We start from the raw sequence: 25,676 nt of genomic DNA, 5'->3' as shown, positions 1-25,676 counted from the left end.
TGATAAAAGTTTTTTTTTTTTTTTATCGGCCATGTTGGCTGCGTGCAAGGCAAACGCCCTACCGCTGTGCTATCACTCCAGCCCCAACATGGCCGACCCGAGTTCGATTCCTCCGCCCCTCTTGGAGAGCCCGGCAAGCTACCGAGAGTATCTCGCCCGCATGGCAGAGCCTGGCAAGCTCCCCGTGATGTATTCGATATGCCAGACACAGTAACAACAAAGTCTCCAATGGAGACGTTACTGGGCCCGCTTGAGCAAATCGATGATCAACGGGAGGGCCTTTTTTTTTACCATTTTTCTCAGTCACCAGAATTTGAGAGACTAGACAAATAGTAGACACGCATGATTTGGTGCCTGGGAAGCATCCAGACTCAGTTGGAATAAGTAATGACTCAGGAGGACAAGAGTTTAGTCTCTGTTTATAGTTCAGCCACTTATTCATCAGCCAGCCTCCAGGCAGCCTTGTCACAGTGCGGTGGGAGGGCCAACCTCTTTGACACTGTAACTTGAAGGAACATTAAACTATCTTAATGATGTGTAACTCCAACATTGCAAAATATTGGCTGAACTCAAAGCACATGTCTTCATTCAGCAATAATGTACATCACTGCAGCGAGGTTCCCCTAGTGATCTCTTGGGAGAAGAGACTTCTTATTTTAGCCTAACAATTGACAGAAAGCTTTAGGAAAATGATGTTTCTCTTCCACAGTTAGCATAAAGGAGCTTTAAAAATTTATTTTACTTAAGTATGGTGATTTGCAGAGTTTTAAATAAATAATTTTGGACATTCAGCATCCCAACACCAAAACGACCACTGTCCTTCATCAGTGACCAGAGTTCCTTCCTCTTCTCACCCTGTCTTCTTAGCAGACTCTCTTTTGGGGAGTGGGGGTAGAGTAGGGTAGGGGGCACATCTGGGTATGCACAGGGCTCTGCACTCAGAGATATCCACTTTTTTTTAAAAAAATTTATATATATATATTTTATTATTAGTGAAACACCATGGGGTACAGTTGTAGATTTACAATATTTTGTGCTTGGGTTTCAATTATACAATGATCAAATACCCATCCCTCCACCAGTGCCCATGCTCCACCACCATGGATAATATCCCTCCCACCCCCATCCCCCTCATCCCACCCTGCCTCTGTGGCAGGGAAGTCCCTTGTGTTCTCTCTCTCCTTTTGGGTTTTGTGGTCTGCAAAAGAGGCATTGAGTGGCAAACATGTTCAGTCCATAGTCTACTTTCAACATGCATCTCCCCTCCTGGGAGGATCCTCCAAACACCCTTTATTTGGTGCTCCCTTCTCTATTTGAGCTGCCCTTTTCCCTAGAATGCCCGGATGGCCTCTAAGCTATGGAGTAATCCTCCTGGTGCTGATCTCAGCTGTTCTTGGGTATTAATCTCCTATTTTGTTACTTTATATCCCCCAGATGAATGCAATCTTTCTATGTCTATCCCTTCAGAGATCACTTTTGGCAAGCTCAGAGCACCATAAAGGGTGCTGAGGATCAAACTTGGGTCAGCCACATGTGAGGAAGTGCCTTATCTTCTGTACTACCTTTCCATCCCCAGCAAATTCATTGAAAAATTTTTACTTTGCACCTGGGAGATAGTACAGAGACGTTTGTCTTGCATGCAGCCAACTCAAGTCCAAAGTAAAATTGATTTGAGTCTTAGGGTTTTGATTTACATGTAGTTTGATTTGAGTCTTAGGGTTTTGATTTACATGTAGTTTTCACATCCAAAGCTACCAAGAGTATCCCACCTGCATGGCAGAGCCTGGCAAGCTCCCCGTGGCATATTCGATATGCCAAAAACAGTAAAAACAAGTCTCACAATGGAGACGTTACTGGTGCCTGCTCGAGCAAATTGATGAACAGCAGGAGGACAGTGCTACAGTGCTAAGCTATTACATTCATCCAAACTAAATAACATTTTTTTGTTGTTGTTTTGGGGCCACACCCTATAGTGCTCAGGGCTTACTCCTGGCTCTGTGCTTGGAATTCTATTTTAGTTGTTTGAAAAATCTCCATACTGCTTTCCACAGAAGCTGAACCGGACAGCATTCCCACCGGCAGCAAATGAGGCTTCCTTTTATCCTTAGTCCCTGCTGGCCCTGTTTGTTTCCCATGTTCTTGATAAATAACATAAGAAATTTTTCCCCATTTTTAAAAATTGAATCACAGTGATATACACATTCACAGTTGTTCAGTCATATAGTGTTCCAACACCATTCCCTTTACCAGTGTACTTGTCCCATCACCAATGGTCCCAGTTTCCCTCCTCTTCCCCCACCCCACCCTGGGCCCACCTGCCACAATGGCAGGCATTTTTCTTCTTTCCCTCTCTCTCTTTCCTCCTCCTTCCTTCCCTCCCTCCCTCCCTCCCCTTTCTTTTTCTCTCTCTTAGCATAAGGAATTTTCACTGAGTCAAAAGTGCCCCCCTGCATGGAGGGTTTCCTAGCAACCCCTTGAGTTTAACTACCTGTACAACCCCCCTCTCATGGTCTTCATCTACTTGCATGCCTGTTCTAGAGAGCTGGTTGGCTTCCTCTTCCCTTCCTCCCTTATTGGTAGCTGCTTTCTGTCCGTGCCATCTTCCTGACACAGAGTCGCATCAGTCTGGAATCCCTCTTCAGTCTGCTCCTGGGGCAGATGAAGATCAAAATATCACTGGGACTGCTTTTACATCACATGGATCATTAGAAAATGAACCCTTAGAATTAACTCCATGGCACAGCTGGTATCCCAGGGGCTTTGCCTTCTTACCAAGGCTGTGGGTGCCTCTTTGTACGCCCAGTGAGCATATCCATGGTATTGTAAATTCCTCAGTTCTCTATCTGGGTGCTGAGAACATTTCTCTAATAAGTTCCTGTGGGATGTCACTCTGAATACCAGGCAAAATGGGAGTTTTTCACTTATAGGCATTTTGGGGGTATGCTTTTACTGCCAAATCTAGCATAGAGCTTAGCTACAAGTACTAAACATACAGTTACAAGATTGGCTTTGGAGGTGGTTGCAAACCTGTGTTTTCAGAGAGACACAAAATCTTGGGAAGCAGGCCAAAGAAAATAGAAGGGGAAAGAAGAAAGAAAGTAGACCAAGGCAATCCCTAAATCTTCTAGAACATAAAGAACTTGGTTTCAGGTGAAAAATGAAGAAATTCAAGGTTGGATTCAAAGGAAGCTGATGAAAGTGATCTTTTCCACTTTGAGACTCTTCTTAGCACTATTTGGATCCACTCTCATGACTTTAATTTTATCAAATTGTTGTCATTACGAAAATAGCTCAGGTAGAAATTACTCTGAGAGACTGTCAGAGTTTTTTCCAGAGGTTTTAGCAAAGAAGAAGAAAGGTTGTGTTTTAAAGATATTGTAAAGTTCAAAGAGATGAGACTTTGGCAAAATATAAGGGAAAAGAAGCAGGCATTAAGACTGGGGAGAGATGTGAGAGAGAAGCCGGCAGGGCCGAGAGAGACAGGGTGTGTGACAGAACCAGCGTCCTTGGGGTTGATGAATGTAGAGACTTTTATATGCAAGCAGGAAGGAGACAAAAGTCCTTGAAGCAGTAAGGAAAGACCTCTGCTTCTCAGAAAACAAACAAATGAACTTTGGGGACAATAAGAGATTATTGATTTATTAAAGCAATTAGAATAGAAATGAAATGAGGACATCACAAAAAGGAGAGTTAGTGGTGGCTTGGTATAATATTAAATATCAGGAGAAAAATCACTGTAGAACCTAACTGGGGATCACAATGGGTTCTCTGTGGGGGAAAAGGGTTCAGGACAAGACTGTCATTAGGTGAAGGCCCTTGCCTAGGATAGCAAAATCTCCCCAATAATTCAGATAAAGAACATCTTAAAAAACCAAAATCATCTTTGCAGCATTCAGCCTAAGAGAAGGACCACATGGAGGGTGCGGGAACCACAGATCCCGGAGGAAAAAAAAAAAAACAGGTTCCAAAAAGAGCCGAGATCACCGGCAAGTCCCAGATGGGGTAGGTGCCGCATCCCGCCTCCCCCAGATGGAATCCCGGTGACCAGAAGCCTCTACAAACACAGCTCGAGTATGCGGGAACTAGGACTTTTTCTCAAAACCGCGCGGCCACGTATACAAAGTGATCAATGGGAAGTAAACCACCCAATCTTTCTCCCTGAAAATCAGAGTTAAGTTTGGAGCACGGCCACAGCCCCAGAAACACAAGGACTTAATGCAGAACCCAGCAGCTTGGAGCAGAAAAGTGAACGGACTATGCGTTAATCCAGGCCATCATTTCTGCCCGGAGGGGAAAGGGTGTTGCCCCATTCGCCCTCTCTTCTCTGGAAAGAAGGATGGCGACCGCATGGGAGCCTTGTGGACAGCAGGTATGAGCCGGGGGTGTGGGGGCGACTAAAACCTCATGGGAAGGGGGGCGTTCCGGTCCGTCCTTCACGCCCTACCGAGGTCAACAGTTGCCCCCCACGAGCGGCTCTCCAGCATGGCCACAGCCCCAGAAGCACAAGGACTTAATGCAGAACCCAGCAGCTTGGAGCAGAAAAGTGAAAGGACTATGCGTTAATCCAGGCCATCAAGTCTGCCGGAGGGGAAAGGGTGTTTCCCCATTTGCCCTCTTCTCTCTGGAAAGAAAGATGGCGGCCACATGGGATCCTTGTGGACAGCAGGTATGAGCCGGGGGTGTGGAGGTGACTAGAACCTCATGGGAAGGGGGGGCGTTCCGGTCCGTCCTTCACGCCCTACCGAGGTCACCAGTTGCCCCCCACGAGCGGCTCTCCAGCACGGCCACAGCCCCAGAAGCACAAGGACTTAATGCAGAACCCAGCAGATTGGAGCAGAAAAGTGAAAGGACTATGCGTTAATCCAGGCAATCATGTCTGCCCAGAGGGGAAAGGGTGTTGCTCCCTTCCGCCCTCCTCCCTCTGGAAAGAAAGATGGCGGCCACATGGGAGCCTTGTGGGCAGCAGGTATGAGCCAGGGGTGTGGGGGCGACTAAAACCTCATGGGTCGGGGGGCGTTCCGGTCCGTCCTTCACGCCCTACCGAGGTCACCAGTCACCCCCCGCGAACGGCTCTCCAGCACAGCCACAGCCCCAGAAGCACAAGGACTTAATGCAGAACCCGGCAGCTTGGAGCAGAAAAGTGAATGGACTATGCGTTAATCCAGGCCATCAAGTCTGCCGGAGGGGAAAGGGTGTTGCCCCATTCGCCCTCTCCTCTCTGGAAAGAAAGATGGCGACTGCATGGGAGCCTTGTGGACAGCAAGTATGAGCCGGGGGTGTGAGGGCGACTAAAACCTCATGGGAAGGTGGGCCTTCCGGTCCGTCCTTCACGCCCTACCAAGGCCACCAGTTGCCCCCCACGAGCGGCTCTCCAGCACGGCCACAGCCCCAGAAGCACAAGGACTTAATGCAGAACCCAGCAGCTTGGAGCAGAAAAGTGAAAGGACTATGTGTTAATCCAGGCCATCAAGTCTGCCGGAGGGGAAAGGGTGTTGCCCCATTCGCCCTCTCCTCTCTGGAAAGAAAGATGGCGGCCACATGGGAGCCTTGTGGACAGCAGGTATGAGCCGGGAGTGTGGGGGCGACTAAAACCTCATGGGAAGGGGGGCGTTTCGGTCCGCCCTTCACGCCCTACCGAGGCCACCAGTTGCCCCCCATGAGCGGCTCTCCAGCACGGCCACAACTCCAGAACACAGAAACCAATTTCTTAACTATCTGACTTTCAGTAGAAATACTTCCAGGGTCAATAGGTAAAATAACAGAAATCCAAAACCAACATTTAATTCTTGAACCCAGCTGTAGAAAGCAAATCACTTCACAATGCTTTTTCAGCATGTCTGATATGGGGGGGGGGTAAACTCTAAATAATAGTGGTGAATCTTTTATTGAAACAATGAATCTAATCAAAGCAGATAGAGTGTTAACTAGAATTCATCTGCCTCACAGGGACTGGGAGGGGTGGGGGGTGGGGTTTTATTGGGGTTCTTCATGGTAAAAAATAAGTATTGGTAAAGGGAAATGTGTTTGATATTTGCATGACTGAGACCTAAACCTGAAAGCTTTGTAACCTTTCCCACAGTGATTCAATAAATAAAAAAAAATTAAATTAAATTAAATAAAAAAAATAAAATAAAAGGCACTACAGTTCTTAAAAAAAAAACAAAAAAAACAAAATCAGGAGGCTAGAGCGATAGCACAGCCGGTAGGGCATTTGCCTTGCACTTGGCCGATCCGGGTTCGATTCCCAGCATCCCATATGGTCCCCGAGCATAGCCAGGAGTAATTCCTGAGTGCATGAGCCAGAAGTAACCCCTGTATTTCACTGGGTGTGACCCAAAAAGGGGAAAAAAACCCCATAATCAGGGCAAAAATTTTATACTGAACAAAATACAAAATTTTAATAAAGATAGGATTAGGATGATTGATCCCCTGTCCCCTTCTTTTGCCTTGGGCTCTAATATGGATCTGGTTTGGAGGAACATTCCAGTCAGGCAGTTCACTACATGAAACATTTTCCCCCCAATTTTTTAGTGTTTTAGATCCAAAGCCCGGATCAGCGTGTGCTTGTTCCCAGGACAGCAAGGTCCCTCTTCCCTGCCAGGAAGGGTGGTAGACCTGAGGGGGAATCCTGACGGGACCCATGTTGAAGCGAGAAGTCATAGAATGCGAGTGTCAGCTCCCACCCCCAGCAGCTTCTGTGTTTAAAACATAATCAATCAGCCCAGTTTACTCTTTGCAGTTTTTTTTTGCAGTGGATTTTCAAGTGAGAGTTATTGGTAGGCAAACCTTCCTCCAGACGGATTAATTTGTGAAGAAAAGAGCCCCAAGCGTGTAGCAGATGTTACTGGCAGGTAGTCGAGTAGATGATGGTGCAGTGTGGACAAGGCCACTCTTTGATAGCCCCTCTTTAAACTCACCGAGCAGCATGAATCATTCTTTCTAGATGAGAAAGTGGAGCTGGTGAAAGGGCTTTTCCTCCTCCCGGTAATAGACGCTGTATCCGAGGCTTGCAGGGGAAAGTGATTAAGTAGGGTCAGTATGCGGATCTTTTCTTTTGCCTTCTTGTCTTTGTATCATTACAGAGATTTTCAGCAGTGGCACTGAGAACATTTGGGGCCAGGTAATTTTGGGTTGTGGGAGGCTGTCCTCCAGCAGTGAGAGCTGATTAGCAACATCCTCCACTCACCTGATGGCAGTAGGCTCCTCACCCTTTTGTCATAACCAAATTTGTTCTACATATTGCAAATGTCACCTGTTGGAACAAAAATTTCTCCTGGTTGGGAAACACTGCACTGTGAAGAAATGAGGCCCACGGGCTCTGTCTTCCACCAGCTTCCCACTGCTTTACAAAGTAATAAAAGATGTTTTCTACTGAAGCATGTTGATTATTTCCTCCTCCTTAATGACTTATAAAGAGACCTCAGTACCTTAAAGGGTAGACTTAAGTAAGAGTAGTGGGCTGTAGAAATATAAACTTTGGAGGTTAGAGGGGGCCAGAGCAATAGGACAGCGGGGAGGGCGTTTGTTGTTGTGTACGACTGACCTGGGTTTGATCGCAGGCATCCCATATGGCCCCCCAAGCACCACCAGGAGTAATTCCTGAGTGCAGAGCCAGGAATGACTTCTGAGCATTGCCAGGTGTGATCCAAAAACAAAAATAAAAACAACCAAAAATAGGAAGAAAAAAGAAAAAAAAAGAAACTTTGGAAACTAGAGACCAGGTAAGGCCCTTTCCTTATACAGCTGGCCGCAGTTCAAATCCTTGCTCTGAATGTGGTCCCCTGCCATTATGACCATTGCCAGAGTCACTCATGAGTATGGAGTCAGGAGTAAGCCCTGAGAACAGGCAGGTGTGACCCCAAAACAAAAATAAAACAGCCCTGAAGAATTAATTGGCCCAAAAGTAATCTAAAATTATTAGATGCTGATTTTTTTTTGGTTTGTTTGTTTTTGGGGGGCCATACCCATCATTGCTCTTACTCCTGGCTCTGCATTCAGGAATCCTTCCTGGAGGTGCTCCAGAGATCATATGGGATGCCAGGGATCTAACCCAGTTGGCCTCAAACCAGGCAAGAGCCCTTCCCACTGTGCTGTATCTTTTGTCCCTAGATGTTAAATTTATAACATTTCATTATTGAACTTTTCTCAAACTGCTATAAATACTGGTATTTAATCATCTTATTGTAAGAAAAATAAAGAGTAACTCAGCAATTCAAATCATGTCTTTGGAAGTGAAAAATGGTGTCACAGCTCATTGTTATTTATAACTAATTAGCTATTTAATAGACAGGAAAATGGTCAGAATCTCTAGAATGGTACACATATTTACTTGCCTTAGCAAAAACAAGATTTATTGCTTTTCAAGATAAATTTTGACTAAATATTGACTTTAGCAATCATTGTTTACCTGAAGGCCCAATAAATCTTAACCTCCTCAACTTGAGTGGAAATCTACTTGGTACTTATTAATTTATCTGACACAATTTATTATCTTAATAACAACATTCCAGGAGATTAAATAAATGTATAGTTCAGCAGAGGTATAAAGTCTTTCTATTTTCAATCAGCAGTAATTACCTGGTACGTGATTTTCACTCTGTTTCATGTAATATCTCTAGCTATGTTATAAAATGTGCAAGGGAAAGCTGACATGCTTGTTTAATTAGACATTGCAATATTCACTGCAGTAGAACGCAGTATCTCCATCTAATAGCTTCTGGAATACTTGTAAATTTTAAGCCAATTATTATGTAGATTGATTTTCTTTTAAAACTCTTGCTTTGGCTGTCTTATTTCTGCAAATAGAATCAAGTACATATCTAAACTCTGTCATGGACAGTAAGGTTTGTTGATGTCAGTCTTGCTGGCATCTTGATGTCTGTCGAGGTATAATGTGTAACTGAGTACTGTTTCTGTAATCCCTTGACAAGCATACATTTTCCATATTGCTGTGTTGAAAAGAAAATTCTTTTGTTAAACCTGCCTCTTTCAAGAGGAGTTATTTACTTCCATTATGTAGATTTTTGTTTGTTTTGTTTGTGCATGCATGTGTGCGTGCTTGCGGCTGTGCGTGTGTATATATGTATGTGTATGTGTTTTGAGGGGGCATACCCAGTGCTGTTCAGGGCTTGCTTCTGGTTCTTCTGTCAGGGATTAGGCTTCCCCTTGAGAGAATTCGGGGACTGTATGAGGTGCAGGGGATTGAATCCACACATGGCAAATACCCTACTGCTGTCCTGTCTCTCCAGTCCTAGGTGAGTTAAATTCCTAAGGCCATTGCTTTCCTAACAACAGTTACAGTTTACTCTCTAAGTGACAGCTTTAGTTATCCTAAAAGTGTGTAAGCTCTAGTAGAAGCAGTTTCCTTACAACTGTTATTTATGTTTTATGATATGTATCAGCCTTTTGACTAAGCACCAAATTTTGAGTCAAAGTTTCAGGCTATGGTGAGTGGCAGTTTTTCTCCTGTAATGTCTCACTGCTATAAAAGTCATTTATAGATGAATATAAAAATGACTCCTACTGGAAAAATTCTTTTCTTATGAACCAAAGTGAATTTCAATATAGCTTTGGAAATAACCAGTCTGTACATTTCAGGATTGTATTGAGTGTACATACTTCCTTCAGCCACAAATTTATTATCCCCTCCAGGAAGAGAGTTCACTATAAAAGGAATTAAAACTCTATGGAGAACATAATTTCAAAGTGTAGAAGTCTAAAGTGAGTCCTCAAGGGGCCCGAGTAACAATATAGTGGGTAGGGTACTTGCTTTGCACGAGGTCAACCTGGGTTTGATCTCCAGTACCTCATATAGAACTTAAGTACCACTAAGAGTGATTCCTGAGCATAGAGCTAGGAGTAAGCCCCAAGCACCACTGGGCATGGCCCAAAAAACAAAATAATAATAATAATAATTTTTTAAATTAAATTTTAAAAGTGAGCACTTAAACAAAGGAGTGACAAAATGTAGCACTATTCACATTAGTAAATATAGGTGGTACATAGTTGATTTTTCTTGACTTCCCCTTTATTTCTTTAATTTCATTTTAGATGCTTGTGTGTATTGCTTGACTTATCACAGAAGGAATATTCAGAGGCATTTGTTTTCATGACCCTGATTCTTCATCTCAATATTTCATGTCTTGATTTTGTGACTAGGAAGATGCACCTACCTTATGGGTTATCATCTTGTCCCAAAGATGTGGAGTGATTAAAATGCTCAGAATAGAAATTTTTAGATAATTTGTTTCTGGGTGGGTGTTTCTCATTGCCACTTACCCTCTGCCATTCTTTGCATTACAATTATGTAAAAATCTCTCCTCACAGTTCAACCTGTTGTAACCTGAAACGGGATTTGTGTGGTCAGTGTTACTTCTCAGCATTTTTGCGACTATCCTCTCCAGTGACAAGTCTGGGGCTAGGTTTGCTTTAACTCCCCTCCTCAAATGATACCAAGTAAAAGCATTGTGTGTGTGTGTGTGTGTGTGTGTGTGTGTGTGTGTGTGTGTGTGTGTTACACCCCTCAGTGCACAGGGGTTACTCCTGTCTCTGCATTCAGGAATTACTCCTGGCGGTGCTCAGGGGACTATATGGGGTGCTGGGAATTGAACCTGGGTTGGCTGCATGCAAGTCAAACGCCCTTCCAGCAGTGCTATTGCTCCAGCCCTAGTAAAAGTGTTTTTTTATCCTGTGTTCAACAATTCTTTGTGCTCAATCCTGGGCTCATTTAACATAATTTTCACATCTTATCTTTATTTTTTATTTTTTTAATTTTTATTAGTGAGACACCATGAGGTACAGTTATAGACTTACAAATTTTTGTGCTTGGGTTTCGATTATACAATGATCGAACCCCATCCCTCCACCAGTGCCCATTCTCCACCACCACTGATTCCAGTATCCCTCCCACTCCCCATCCCCCCATCCCACCCTGCCTCTGTGGCAGGGCATTCCCTTTTGTTCTCTCTCTCCTTTTGGGTGCTGTGGTTTGCAAAAGAGGCATTGAGTGGCAATCATGTTCGATCCTATAGTCTGCTCTCAGCATGCATCTCCCATCCTGGGAGGATCCTCCCAACACCCTTTATTTGGTGCTCCCTTATCTATCTAAACTGCCTTTTCCCCTAGCTTGTGCGGCTGGCCTCACATCTTACTTTTAAAATATATACACCAACATATCACTACTTAATAAATTAGTGTTTATTGATTATAAGCTTTTAGCGAAGACCTTTATGAATTTTCCCCTTAGTACATATGAAATGACAAGACATTTGCACCCTCGCTTCAGTTTTGCTTTCTTTTGGAATATTTGGTCTCTGGAGCCAGAGATAAGTATCCAGGCCATTCAGCCATACTGTAGACAGTGCTTCCCACATATCATGGGGAGGGCAGACAGTTCCTCCTCCTCATGCCATCTCTCGCTAACTGGTACACGCACAGTGAAAGATAGTATGAAACTAGCCAATCTTTTCTACTTTAATGATGCAGATAAAAAGTTGTCCTGTTGTTCTTTATTTTATTCTTACATTTTAATTTATTTATTTTGCTTTTTTAAATTTCTTTTCTTTGCAAACCCAGCAATGAACAGGGGTTACTTCTGGCTTTGCACTTAGGAATTACTCCTGGTGGTGCTCAGGGGACCATATGGGATCCTGGGAATGGAAGCCAGGTCGGCCATGTGCAAGGCAAACGCCCTACCCACTGTACTATTGCTCTAGCTCCCATTCTTACATTTTTAAAGCCATCTTCTTCTCTTTTTATTTGCTCCTACTTTATTGATTTTTTAAAGAAAACAGCATTTCTACCTGACAAAACACTGTATGACTGAAATCCAATCATGAATAACTTTGTAACTGTGTATCTCATGGTGATTCAATTATACTACATTAGTTGTTCATGATTGGGTTTCAGTCATATTTATATTTATATATAAATTATATAAATATATAAACTATGTTAATATATACAGTTATGTATAGAAATACAAGTTTTTTATGTTGTTGAGTTTTACTCAGCTTTATATATGTATAATATTAGATTTACCTTTCCAAATTAGGTAAAGGAGTAACATGGTTTTCTAGGCTTAGAAAGCATTGTGTGACACCCAAAAGGAGAGAGAGAACACAGGGGATTGCCCTGCCACAGAGACAGGGGGGATGGGGGGATGGGGGTGGGAGGGATATTATCCATGGTGGTGGAAAATGGGCACTGGTGGAGGGATGGGTATCTGATCATTGTATAATTGAAACCAAAGCACAAAAAATTGTAAATCTACAACTTAAAAAAAAATAAAATAAAATAAAGGGAAAAAAAAAAAGAAAGCATTGTGTGACTTCTTTAGTTAGAAAATTGGCTCAATTCCGCCACAATTCTTGTTCCTTTTCTCTGGATGCCAATGAAGTTCCCATTGTTGCTCAGGGAAAGAAGGGCTGAGCTGGTAGCCATGAAATAGAGAAAAGGTGGTTGGCACCTCCTCCACATCTCAGCTTTAGTAGCCAACTGAGCTAAGTGGGTGCCCTTGTTAGAGAAAGATTGTGCCTCGTGGAGAATTATGCCAAAATTTCTGCCCCAAGCCCAGCAACAGCCTCTTCTAGATATCTTTAGTGGAAGGTCATTAGGGGAATGGACTGTACATGCAGCAAATAGGATTTTGGTTAAATGGTGACATTTGTTCCCAAAAGTGTATTAGAGAAGAGGCTGAGCCTCTTCAGACCGTGTGTTCATTAAAGATTTGAAGTGGGGTGGGAAGCAATAATAAAAAAAAAAAGGCCAATGTGTTCTCTTGTGAGATAGTTTTTGTTCCTATGAATTGAATACACTCTGAAAAGTTTCAAAAAGAAGCGGGGAAGAATGTATTTACTTTGATCCAACGTGTGGAGTGTTCCCTGCCCCAAATACCCTTTAATTTAGAAACATTATTCAAATTCTATGTGAAAGTACATCAGAATATAATATGTAAATAAGCTCTAATTAGTCATTTCAATTAATGGTGTTTAGTCTTTGCTTTAAAGCACTATTTTTCTCCCTATTATGTCACTTACAAGAGTTCAGCTTTGTCATTGTCCCAAAAATGTGGTTTCCTAATAGCCATCATTAAGAAAACACATTTTTTCGTCATAAAACTTCATAATAATTAAGTAAAATAAGAGATTATATAACTTTGTAGGAAACTATTTTGGACATTTAAATTCATGATTTGCTAGTATGGCACTGAAAATGTAAAAGCTTGCAGTTTACTGACAAAATGGGTGTTTCTTTCTTAAAGTTAGTGGAATGTGATGTTTCAGAAATAATTCTCCACCAGGCCACTGACTGTTCTCTACTTGTGTTTTCTCAACATCTTATAGTCTTTCAATGACACATATCCTGGATTTGGAGCTTAAAAACCTTAGTTCCTTCCAGACCTAATAAAATGCTTCTCAGTGGGGATAATGAATGTGCTGGTTTGACACTAGTAAAATAAACTCAGGTTATTTGTATGCAGCAAATTTTTTGGAAATTGACTAAGAACTGAAATGTTGGATTTGGGAACCTCGAAAGTAAAATATATGACAGATGATGAGCTTTCCACCCAGCAAGCAGCCTGCACACTGAAAGCACTTATTTTGACAAGAGCTTAGAGGGACTCCAGCAATCACCTGGAAATCAGTCATCTTCCTCAGCTTTTGACCAGACTGTCCATGGCAGTAGTTGGGTAGTGAAGGAGAAATGCAGGTCCCTGGGCCTTATTCCCTCTCTGTAATTGCCATGGAGAATCTATATTTTCAGCGAACGTCTCCAAAAATTCTGATGCTCACTGAATTTTTCAAAGCGCCCATGTAGGCTGACCCCTTTATTTTGCAGTGAATAAAGGGGGCTCAGGAAGTTGGTGTGTTAGATTCACAGTGTGCCCAAGCAAAGACAGATCTGGATGTCTTGTTCTACATCTGTTCTTGTACATGCCACGTATTCAAAACTGTATAGACATACATATGAGTGTAAATCTAGTCTGGGTGATTAGAGATGATTTCTACACTTAAGTTCAAGACACCCAAAGAATAATAGGCTTTAGATTTGTGTGTCTGGTTGATGTAAGCATCTTTGGACTGTATACATTCTTAAAAATTATTTTATTTTAGTTTTGGTTTGGGGGACACACCTGGTGGTTCTAGGGTGTTACTCCTGACTCTCTGCTCAGGGATCACTCCTGGCAGGTTTGGGGGAATATATGGTGTGCCAGTGATTAAATAGTTTCTGATCTCATACTTATGTATTTTTATATTATGTATTTTATAGCTAAGATATTATAATAAAGACATTAAAATGATAGATTGAAAGTCATAGCAATAGTACAGTGAGTAAGGTGCTTACCTTGCATGTGGCTGGCCTGGGTTCAATCCCTGGCATCCATATGGTTCCCTAAGCACCACCAGGAGTAAGTCCTGACCACAGAGCCAGGAGTAAGTTCTGAGCACCTCTAAATATGACCCAAAATAAACAAACCAAAATTCCCCAAAATGATAGATTGATAAACCTAGTAGTACCTATGAAAGTATACATAAAAATATAACATGTTTACTATGTTTATTATAGTCAAAATTCAAGCAACCAAAAATGCTAAAATAATCTAAGTGTATCATTGTAGTGTTTAAGGTAAGAGTCTAAACTATAATGATAATCCTGATTTTTCCCCCAGATAAAAATCACTATCTAAGTCACAAGAAGAAATTGAATTTCATTCAGTGTTAAATCAATTTGACTGTATACTAATTTTTGGAAATTGAAATATCGCTGTATCTATGATATGTCTGGTTTTACTGAACTCTGTCTCATGTTTACTTACGGATGCACATGTAGTGTATAATTCCTCGAATGGGCCACATCTTTTCACAGGGATAGTAACAAAATAGGCTGTCAGAGAGGCAGGTGGCTAGGTCAGGAGGATTAATTCTAAAATAGCTATGGGAAATGAAAGCATCTTTAATATACATGCAGGTGTGTGTATGCATCAAATAACATTTTATGTTTATCATCTATTCAACACCAGTGTTTATTTGTGTTGGCAACCACAGCACAGGTAAGTGTGTACAAAGTGTTAATGTTGAGACAGAAACTGCATTTGGAGAGTCTAACATAGCCAGAGGAGCAGGGCAGTCAGCGGGCACGGCAGATGCCGTCCCAGCATTGAGAGCCCATGGCTGGATAGCACCTCCTGTGTCCAGCAGGAGCCGCACTCGTGTGGTGTTCTCCTTGCACACACAGCCCATTCGTGGGCGGTCAGAAACTCCTTAGGATTTTGTTGCTATTGGTAGAAAATAGTCATCCTTGAAGTTGCGAGTTGTTGAAGTGTAATACCAATATGGTTCCTTACTTCCTTACTCACACTGAAGGTACCGCCTTCCAATACCTCTTGTATTTAAAATAAAGAGAGATCCAAGGAAACTTCTTGGTTTCTGTTGGCCTTTCTTTTATGATGAAGGTTCTTTGGGGTGCAAGTGATAGTACAGCAGCTAGGGCACTTGTCTTGCACGTGGTAGACCTGAATTCAATACCTGGAACCCCATAGTGTTTCTGAAGCCTCACCAGGAATGTCAGTAGAAGAACTGGGTTTAGAGTCAGCATTAAGCCCCGGGTATCACTGGATGTGGCCCTAAAACAAATACAAAAAGAAAGAAAATTAAAGTCTTTATGATACCTACATTCATAGCTCATGTGTATGAGCTATGTATATCAGTATACTCATGTATATCAGTTTCTTGTTGGATGAGTGGTGTGTTAAATAAGGTTTGAGTTCCTTATAGCAGGACTGGGGATGCAACACAGATCTCTAGATTATGATGATTATGATGCTAATTTTACTGTAGAAATGAATTCATTTTGTACTCATATAAGATAATAGGCTTACTGTGAGATTTGATTGATATATACTTCTTGGCACCAAACCATGAAATGTACCACATGCCAGAATTTCTAACATAAAAGCTGTCCATCAGAAGTGTCAGAATAGTGATGCTGTTGGTATAATTATGATAATTCATGCTACCAGGATTTCGCTATTTTGGTTTGATGATGACAGAATTTTTAGACTTATCAGTAGAAGGTAGCACTGTCCTCCCATTGTTCATCGATTTTCTCGAGCAGGCCCAGTAATGTTTCTATTGTGAGACTTGTTGTTACTGTGTCAGGCATATTGAATATGTCACAGGTAGCTTGCCAGGCTTTGCCCTGTGGGCAAGATACTCTCGGTAGCTTGCCTGGCTCTCCAAGAGGGGCGGAGGAATAGAACTTGGGCCGACCGGGTTGGCTGTGTGCAAGGCAAACACCTTACCCACTATGCTATCACTCTAGCTCATTGGTAGAAGGTAGTTCTTCTAAACTAAAGCAAAAGTAATGTCTCCTTTGTGGCAGGTCCATTGTTATTGCTAGGACCGCTGATATATTAGAGACAGTGCTCACAGAATCATAAACTTTGCAGAAAGAGAAGAACCTTAGCAACCTCTTAGCGACAACCAGTGGTCTTAAGTAATGGGTGTGATTTGGCAAAGTTGACAACAGAGAAGAGGGTGTTTGTTGCCTATGGAGAAATAAGATGTGCTAAGATATAGGGAGAGTGTGTGGGGGGGATGGGGCGGGCGGGGGGGAGTGGAATGTGACTATCTTGTTTATTTGTGACCAGAGAGAATAAGGAGGTTGCTGTTAGAAAAACTGTGGGAGCAGATTGTCTGAAATGCAAGTTGGGGACAATTAAAGGCCAAATTCCTTTCATTGATTTTGCAGGTTAAAAGAAGAGCGCATAGCAGTATTAGGATCATTTTTGCAACTGAGCCAAATCAAATGCCAACCTTTATTGACTGGGTGTTGCCAAACAAAATATTAACCTAACAAAACTTTAGTGTATTCATCTGTAAAATAGAATGGATAGGATCTTCCTCAAAAAAGATATGCAGATTAAATAAGATCTTACTGTATGGGGAAAAAAAAAACAACGTTTTGTTAAGTGGAAAGTTTTAGAGGATGGGAGGAGGAAATAAAGCTGAGGTAGTAGACAGTGATCCCTGTCAGTGAGAAGCACAAAAGTAGAATCAAGGAGATTAGAAAGAAGGGACTGGTGAGGTAACAGTTGCAGTTATCCCCCAGGAAGGAGAGTGTGGATGAGGATAGAAGCTTTGAAGCTGTAAAGGCGGCACATCCCCACCCATATTCTCTGCCGTTCTCTTCCATTATGAGCATTTATTTAAGGTGAGGGTGGTGCAGCCTGGGTCTGTCACATTGAAAAGACAATAATCATAGTATCTTTCCTTTGCTCGACTAGGATGCCCGCGATCCATAGGCCTTTCCAACGGGAAAGCCAAGGTGTGCAATTACAGTGGGTGGTACTACTGCAGCAGTTGCCACGTGGACGACACTTTTCTCATCCCGGCACGCATTGTCCACAACTGGGACACTTCTAAGTATAAGGTAGGTACCAAAACCGGAGTGCTTCAGCTTAGCAGTTTGGGTATGGTAATATAGATCATAAAGGCAGCAATACATGCATCCGAAGAAAACTCATAAAGGTGGTGACATCTTAGTGCATGCTCCTGAAGTATCTCGCACCTTAATGACTTGTTAACTATTACACTTATTAATTGCCTCATTTCAAAGGACATGTGACTTTGACTTTTGGACTTTGATGACTAGCTATAGGCACTAAAGGAGAATTATGATATAGAGAAAGGCCTTGTATATTTGTATTAATTTTTTACCCCCAATACCATAATACTTTGAAATAATTAAAAGAGGAAAATAATGCATGTGTGAGCCTGCCAGTGATCTTTGTAGGAGAGAACTTATGGAGCCTAGGGTATTTCTCATAGTAGAAGAGCACTACATGGAGCCGCCCACAGGCCTTATCTGGATTGCTGTTTGTTTTTAAAAGAGAAGAAGTGTCAAGCACAGGTATATGCTAACGGCTCTGGCTCTGCGAGGTAACTGCTGACAGCCAAGTTCGGCTAGCCAGGAAGCACTAAGAATGGGTAGCTATAAAATCAGAAGTCAGTAGAGGAGAGGAGGAAGACTGAGCACTGGAATACTCCAATGCAAGCCAGTAAAAGGGAGAAGAATCAGCATGGGAGGCCCCCAAGAAGTGAGCAACAGAAGGATCCCAGGGTGTTTGACCACCAAGCAAAAATTGTTTCCAAATCAGTTGCGACAGATAGTAATATTTCAAGTAAGAGAGCACTGACAATCTATTTTGGAACTCAGTAAATCTTTCAGGAGAGCAGTTTGTATCCAGTATTGGGTCGGAAGTTCTGATTGGAGTGAATTTGACATAAAATAGAGAAATACCACAGAAGAAGAGACAACTTTTCTGTTGTCACTCTCCCTTCATAAACCTACTTTGCTCTCGCCTCAGCCATCTTGCTCGCCTGGTCAGTTCCTTGGACCCACTGGTCCTGGGTTTGAGCAGTTTCTCTCCTTTCCGTACCACGCTGATGTGACCTGTGTATGAGAGAGAGCTGTGAGAATGATGTGATTGAGTGAGAAGGACAGAATGGCTCAGGTGGCAAGAGAGTTTGACCTTGGCATGGATCAGGGAAAGAAAGGCAAAGTCTGTGGGTGCAGGTACTGCCAGGTGTGATGTGGGGAGCCTACGGGCGCCTCCTCCATGAACCCCAGTAGCTTTTGATCACACTCTTTTATTTCGGCATCCCCTTTCCTAAAGATATAAAACCCCAACCCCCACCAGTTGCAGAAGTGTCTTCGCCTTCTGCTTTATAGAGAAATATGGGAGATTAAAGCCGTGATTCACTCTGCACATCTACAATCTTGTCCTGCCCCTACCCACCCTCATTGTCTTCCAAACATCACTCCTCTCCTTACGTGTAAGGTTTATTCCTGCTGTGTTCACCATCTTGTTGCCTCTCCTGCACTGAGGCTTTATCTGGGATTTGACCCTGGCCAGTTTCTTGCTTTACTGAACTTCTCTGGTATTGAACAGGAATTTGAATAGGAATTCCCCAGCCTGGACTTCAGTGATACACACTTGGTGCTCCTATTTTCTCTCTTAAATGCCTTGTTCTCTACGTACTTCTCTAATATGCACTTCCTTAAGATTCTTTTTCCCTACTTTCTATTCTCTCTCTTGCATCATCTCCTTCCTGTCTCAGATGGGACTCATTTGGTGATGATTCCCACATTCGTCTTCAGCTCCAGCATTGTTACTGAAAGTGAGTTTGCGGGTTTAGTTTCTAGTGGTTTACTGCTAGTTAATGGGTTAATGCATGTTATGTAACTTAAAACGGGTCTCAAACTTTTTACACTTGCAATGCCTTTTCACCTGAGAAATTTTTATACAGTTTCGGCTATATCGGTATATAAAATAGGTATACAGATCAAACCTGTAAGATATTTTTAAACAATTCTTTATTTTACATGCAATATTTCCATTTATTAAAGATGAAAGCAAATTTGCACACTATATGAATTTGCTTCTTTTTTATATCAAGAATTAAACTTTATGGGGTCTGGAGTAATAGTACAATGGGAAGGGCGTTTGCCTTGCATGTGGCCGACCCAGGTTCAATTCCCAGCATCCCATATGGTCCCCTGAACACCTCCAGGAGTAATTCCTGAATGCAGAGCCAGGAGTAACCCCTGTGTATCGCCGGGTGTGACCCCCCCCCAAAAAAGCAAAAAACAAAAAGAATTAAACTTTAGACAAATAATTGATGCTATAGGATGTAGAGCAACTTTTTAGTGTTTGGGGAGGTTGTATTGATTTGTTTTTATTTATTTTGGGGGTCTTGGGGCCCACACCAAGTAGTGCTCATGGCTTACTCCTGGTTCTGTGCTCAGGGGTTATTCCTGAGCTGGTGGAGCTGGGTGAGGGTGGGGAGGGACACATAGACAGTACTAAGGAACAAACCTGGGATGACTGCTTGCAAGGAAAGCACCTTACCCCTGTACTATCTCTTTGATCGGTATTTTGATTTTATAGTTATAAATACTGAAAACACGGCTTCATATTATATGTGGTAAAAACCGACTAAGAATGCTTAGGGTCATTTCAGTAATTCTTGGTAAATCTGCCCCACTTCCAAGCCAACATTCATTCACTGACTCTTTTTGGAAATTCAGGTTTTAAAACTGTGTCACACTCAGCACATTCTTTTTGAAATTTTAATGGCAGATGGCTGACGTTTTTAATTTAAATTGAGTATGGTTTATGAACCCACCGTAGCTTTTTAGAACCAAAATTTGAATCAATATTTCTGAAACTGTCTTCGGTACTTCAGATGATCTTTTATAACTCTTATAGCTAAATCTCTGGGAAGGTTTTTTTCGCAGTTATAAAATCATCTGTAGCTGTGCCAATTTCCACCCTTTTCTTCCATGTAACTTTTTATGTAAAAATTTCTATTTTAGCTTTTTATTTTGTTTGGTTTTCATTCTGGGCCCACACCCGGTGGTACTCAGGGCTTACTTCTGGCTCTGTGTGAGGGATCACTTCTGGCAGATCTCTGGGGACTATATTGGGTGGGATAGAACCTGAGTCTACAAGGCAAGCACCTTTCCCATTGTATTTTCTTTAAAGCTCCCTCAATTGTATCTTTTAACAAGTTTTACAATTTTATCTTTTAATATAAACAAATGTTACAATAAATGGCACATTTTTTTCTGAAGCATCATATTTAACTATTTTTTTTTCAAAAATATCTGACAATACAGTTTCGAAGGTCATAAGTAAGTCATTTTGAAAAATAATGAACAAAATCAGATTGCTACTCAGAATAAGACAACTTCAATTTCAAATGTCAGTTTAAACTTGCCCTCTTGAGAACCACCTTAGGTCTGTATGCAATAATAAACTTTGTAATCAGGTGTTTTTACAAAGCTTTGAAAACCAACAGCTGTTAAGGGCGTCGCTTTTGAAGAAGTTAATTATTTTGATAATACTGTAAAGCACATCCTAAAACTTGGTTTTTTTTTTTTAACTCTGGGTACTATCTCCTAATGGATTCTGCAGTGAATGAAAATGAACTGTGCAGTGCCAGCAGTGTTAATTTTCATTATGAGTCTCACATTCTTGCCTATCACTGCTCCAACACTGTCTGTATAGATTCCAATGCAATTTTTCTGCAGTGAACCTTCATTTGTGAAAAATTTGTCAACCTTAATTTATATATCTTCCTCTATGCTTCCCAAGGGCAACAAGACTGCAATTCCTCATATATTCTTTATAAATAGATGTTACAGAAAGTAACATTTTGCCAAGGTAGAAGTGAGCCAAAGTGATAGCTCAGTGGGTAAGCGCATGCTTTACATGCAGAAGATCCAAGTTCAATTCCTGAGCACAGAGCCAGGAGTAGCCCCTGCATTCTGCCAGGGTTGACCTGCAAAAACAAAGAAAAATCCATTTTTTTTTCTGACTTATACACCCTGGGCTGCTCTGAGACCCAGCAATAAGCTAACAGAATAGATCATTGCTAATTTCCTAAATTCTTTTGTAAACAGTATTGTAATTTTACACATTTCTTGTCCATACTTTGCCCTATCAACTATTTTTCACATTTTATTTATTTGGGGTTTTGGCCCATACCAGCAATGCTCAGGGGTTAATTACTCCTAGTTCTGTGCTCAGGGATCATTCCTAGAGGGGATCATTGCACCACATATGATTTGCAGATTGAACCCCAGTCGGAGGCATGCAGATAAGTGCATTACTTGCGATATTATCTCTCTGGCCTATATTTTTGACATTTTACTAGCAGCAGGTAACACAAGAATTCCTGTCACAACTTTTTGCTGTTAAGAAGTTTCATAAGATGCAAGTAAATACATCTCATTGACAGTAACAAATTTCTCAAATCACTGTTTTTCTTCGAAATTTAACTCTTTCAAAAAATATTCCTTTGGCTTATTGCAGTTCAGTGCAAGAAGTTATCTTTTTTTTTTTTTTGACTTTTTGGATCACACCCAGCAATGCTCAGGGGTTACTCCTGGCTTTGCACTCAGGAAGTACTCCTGGTAATGCTCGGGGACCATATGGGATGCTGGGAATAGAACCTGGTCGGCCGGCCTGGTCGGCAAATACCCTACCTGTACTATTGCTCCAGCCCTAATAAGTTATCTTCTTAATATGAAGATGCCTTTTTAGTTTCTGATTTCATGTTCTCCATAGCCAAAACTTCATTACAGATTTAACAAAGAGCTTTTTTCATGATTATTAGCAGTAAGTCCATATTTCAAAAATGATTCGACATATTTTCTTTTTTCTTGTCAATCTAAGTGTACTAAATCATGGTCGTCAAGTCTGCCATATTGTCAACAGCCTTCTTACTTCCGTCTGTACTTAGTCACATATCCATGACAGAAAAATATTTTTGACTAAATCTCTATTATAATAACTTTGTAAATTACAGAGCCTTGCCTTAATAATAAAATAAAAATTTAAAAAACTTAAAAAGAAAGAAAAGTATTTAAACCAGAATGATAAAGGTACAGATGAATCACTGTCACTGTCACTGTCCTCCCGTTGTTCATCAATTTGTTCTAGCGGGCCCAGTAACATTGTGAGACTTGTTTGCTCTGTTTGGCATATCGAGTACGTCATGGGTAGCTTGCCAGGCTTTGCCGTGCAGGTGAGATACTCTCGGTAGCTTGCCGGACTCTCTGAGAGGGGAGGAGGAATCGAACTCGGGTCGGCTATGTTGGCTGTGTGCAAGGCGAATGCCCTACCACTGTGCTATTGCTCCAGCCCCTCTTTTTTGTAGAGGTAGAAACTATATCTCTGTAAGGGCAAAAAATTGTGTGCAGTGCAAACACTGCAGTCCATAGTATGCAATAATTCCTGAATATCAGCTGGTGTTTCTGGCAGCATCTGTCAGTGTCGCATGGTGTGACCGCACGCTTAGGGCAAAGTGCGTGTGTCCCTGTTCAGAATCCAGGCTTCGGTCAAGTTACATACTGTAACATGAGTGCACGCATCCTGAAAGGCCTCCCACACATGATCTGTTTGGTGTTTTGGTTTATTTTTTAGTCATCGCACATTCAGAGACCTTTTACTGTTGCCAGAATTCTCATGGCCCCCACATTCAGTTATGGGACCCTGGAGGGGGTGAAGATCCCTAATCTGAGAGGAAGTTTGGTTTACAACAGGGACTGGAAAATACTGCGCATTGAAGAGCTATGTGACCTGGGATAGTCTTAAGAAAAGTACCCTCCCGGTGTTTCATCTCCGTATTGTTTTTATTATTTTCACCATCGTCACATTGACTTGAGCACTGGCTGCTTTGTGTTCTCTGGAAGGTGAGCTCCCTGGACACCTTTGGCCTTTCTTAGCACCGTTCCAAGTTGTGCTTTCTGTAGCAGCTACGAAGGGCTGTGTCCCAGATGATTAGAAGAACAAAACCTGTCCCATAGGTGCCTCAGATTTAGAATACTCCCAAATGATCTTTATCACCCTTACCAAATCCACGCGCTGGAGTGTGCCTGGCCTCTGGTCACCAGCACCAGAAGACAGCTCATGTGCTCTGGCGTGTCTTCCTTTGGCATACCAGCCTTAGGTCTCAGACCATAATGTCCTGGTCCTCGTGGCACATGTGACCCACCATCCAGATTCAGACTCCCATCTCTCGTGTGATGGAACACACTGACCTGACCATGCTTCCTGCCTTCAAGTCCCAATTCAGCCATCTCTTAAGAAAGCCCTGTTTCCTTGGTATTTGGGATACATCTGCCACGGATATCCTTGATAAAAGTATACTGAGAGGGAACACAGGCTAGTTGAGTCTGGTATGGACAGTTTGGAGCAGGGCTTTAACACCGGAGGAAAGTATGGAGTGAGCAAAAGAGCAAGCTGATCCAGCCTTGTGAACATGAAGAGTTTAGTGGCAACTCCATGCCAACTGTGGGGCTGAAACAGAAAAGGTGTTACTGAATTAGGAAAAAGAAAAGAATCATGTGTGGCTTATGAAGATAGGAAATAAAAGCAATGCTCACATCATGAACTCTAAAGCCACCCAGCCTGGCAGTAGAGTTCTCATTGATCTTTTCATCTTTCTACAAAACAAAAACGCTGCAATGGTAGCCTGACAAACTGCAGGTTGGATGTTGAAAGAATAGGTAGCTAATGGAACATATTAGGTGTCCTAACTCGACCAAGTTGAAGATGAAGAAAATCTGCTTTGTCAGAATACTCCTTCCCAGGTTCTCCACAGACCAGGGAAGATTGCAAAGCCAGAATAGAGCTGGTTAACTTTATCTGCATCATCTCACACAAGTACTAACTATATTCCATTTAGTCTAGTGTCTGTCTGTCATTGCTCAGTGACCAGAATTTAACTTAATGTTCCTAATTGTGAGGATCAATTCAGACCTCTCAGTTTCCAAAAGCAGACATCGCACTGTTTCATCTGCCTGCTCTCCCTAATGGCAAGTACGTGACTGGCTTTAATATCCATTTAGAAGACTGAAAAGTGGTTTTGCAGCCCAGAATGTAATCTGTTATCTTAAGCGTTCCCTTGTCTGCCCTTTACAGTAGTAATAATTCTAATTATTTTTATAGCAGGATTTTATCTACTTTTTAGTATGGATACTGCAGATTGAGCTTCAGGATTACCTAGCAGCTAAACCCTATCCTCCAATTTTATAGTCATTTCCTAAGGAAATTCTCTTTGAAGAGTTATTTCTCCCTTCCCATTCAAAAATAGCAAGTATGAGAAAGAGATGGTAAAGAGCTCAAACTGAGTCTCAACTCTTCCTAAACAGCTTCCCACAATTATCTGGGGGAGGGGGGGTAACGTTTAGTAGGTCAAAACCATAAATGTTAACACTGTTGTAAACCTTAATTACAGCAACAATAAATATTATAAAAAATATACATATCTGTAGGTGGGCCAGAGAAATAGCACCGAGGCTTAGAGCACCTGCCTTGGAAGCAGCTGGTCACGAGTTGACAACCTAAAGTCCCAGGCTCTATCGGGCACCAAGCAGCTATGCTCTCTTTAACCTCTGGTGCCGTAGTTTGCAGCTGCACCATGGCCAGATGTGTGTAAGAACCACACAAAGGGGTATGCCCCTCAGCAAGAACGACACCTAAAAAGTTGTATAAGCACTACAACCAGGAAGTGAAAACTCTGATATGTTTGTTGTATGAATGGTACACACACGGCCCCTCAGCAAGCATCAGAGTCCTAATTTTGTACCCCCATAAAGAGGGCTTTACCCCAGAGAGCACGTGCACAGTCCCTTCCACTAAAGGGGTGCAATGCTAGTGAGCGCTGTGGCCAAGTGTGTGAGCCCCTGCCCTAGCGTGTGACCCATAGAGCACGACAGCTGGGCCCTGCAGACAGTTCCACCCACCAGAAGAACAGTTATCAGTGACAAGGAGGGGGAGAGAGAGGAAGCGAATAGATTTTTTTTTTAACTCTAGCCTGAAACTTCCCATTCCTTTTAGCTAGGGGTTTTCCATGTTACGTAAACCATTTCCTATCTCTCCATCTTGAGAGGCATTCAAGACAAGCTCTATTGCTCTTGCAGAGCAGGAGAATAGCTGGCGGATGGGGAGCGAAACCACATGATCCGAATCATCTGGTTTTTGAGAACAAATTGTAATTAAACTTAAGCTCTCCAGGTTCCTCCTCCATTACCCCTTAGTGCCTGGAAGTTTATGGTTGGGATTAAAATTTTAATAATGACTTTCATCATGGTCCTTTACA

The 25,676-nt window shown here is 42.1% G+C and overlaps 1 protein-coding gene across 1 annotated transcript in view; it reads left to right on the top strand.

The window, feature by feature from the left end:
• Window positions 1–25,676, top strand: part of PLEKHM3 (pleckstrin homology domain containing M3) — a 171,207-nt gene that overhangs the window by 31,191 nt on the left and 114,340 nt on the right. Inside the window, exon 3 of the mRNA XM_056111788.1 lies at window positions 17,288–17,433. Within this exon, the coding sequence (XP_055967763.1) occupies window positions 17,288–17,433 (146 nt within the window). The remainder of the gene's footprint in view (window positions 1–17,287; window positions 17,434–25,676) is intronic.

This window comes from Sorex fumeus, unplaced genomic scaffold (genome assembly GCF_029834395.1).
Source record: "Sorex fumeus unplaced genomic scaffold, SorFum_2.1 ptg000014l, whole genome shotgun sequence".
Lineage (NCBI taxonomy): Eukaryota > Metazoa > Chordata > Mammalia > Eulipotyphla > Soricidae > Sorex > Sorex fumeus.
Note: the sequence above shows the minus strand (reverse complement) of the source record. Positions and strands in the feature narration are given on the sequence as shown.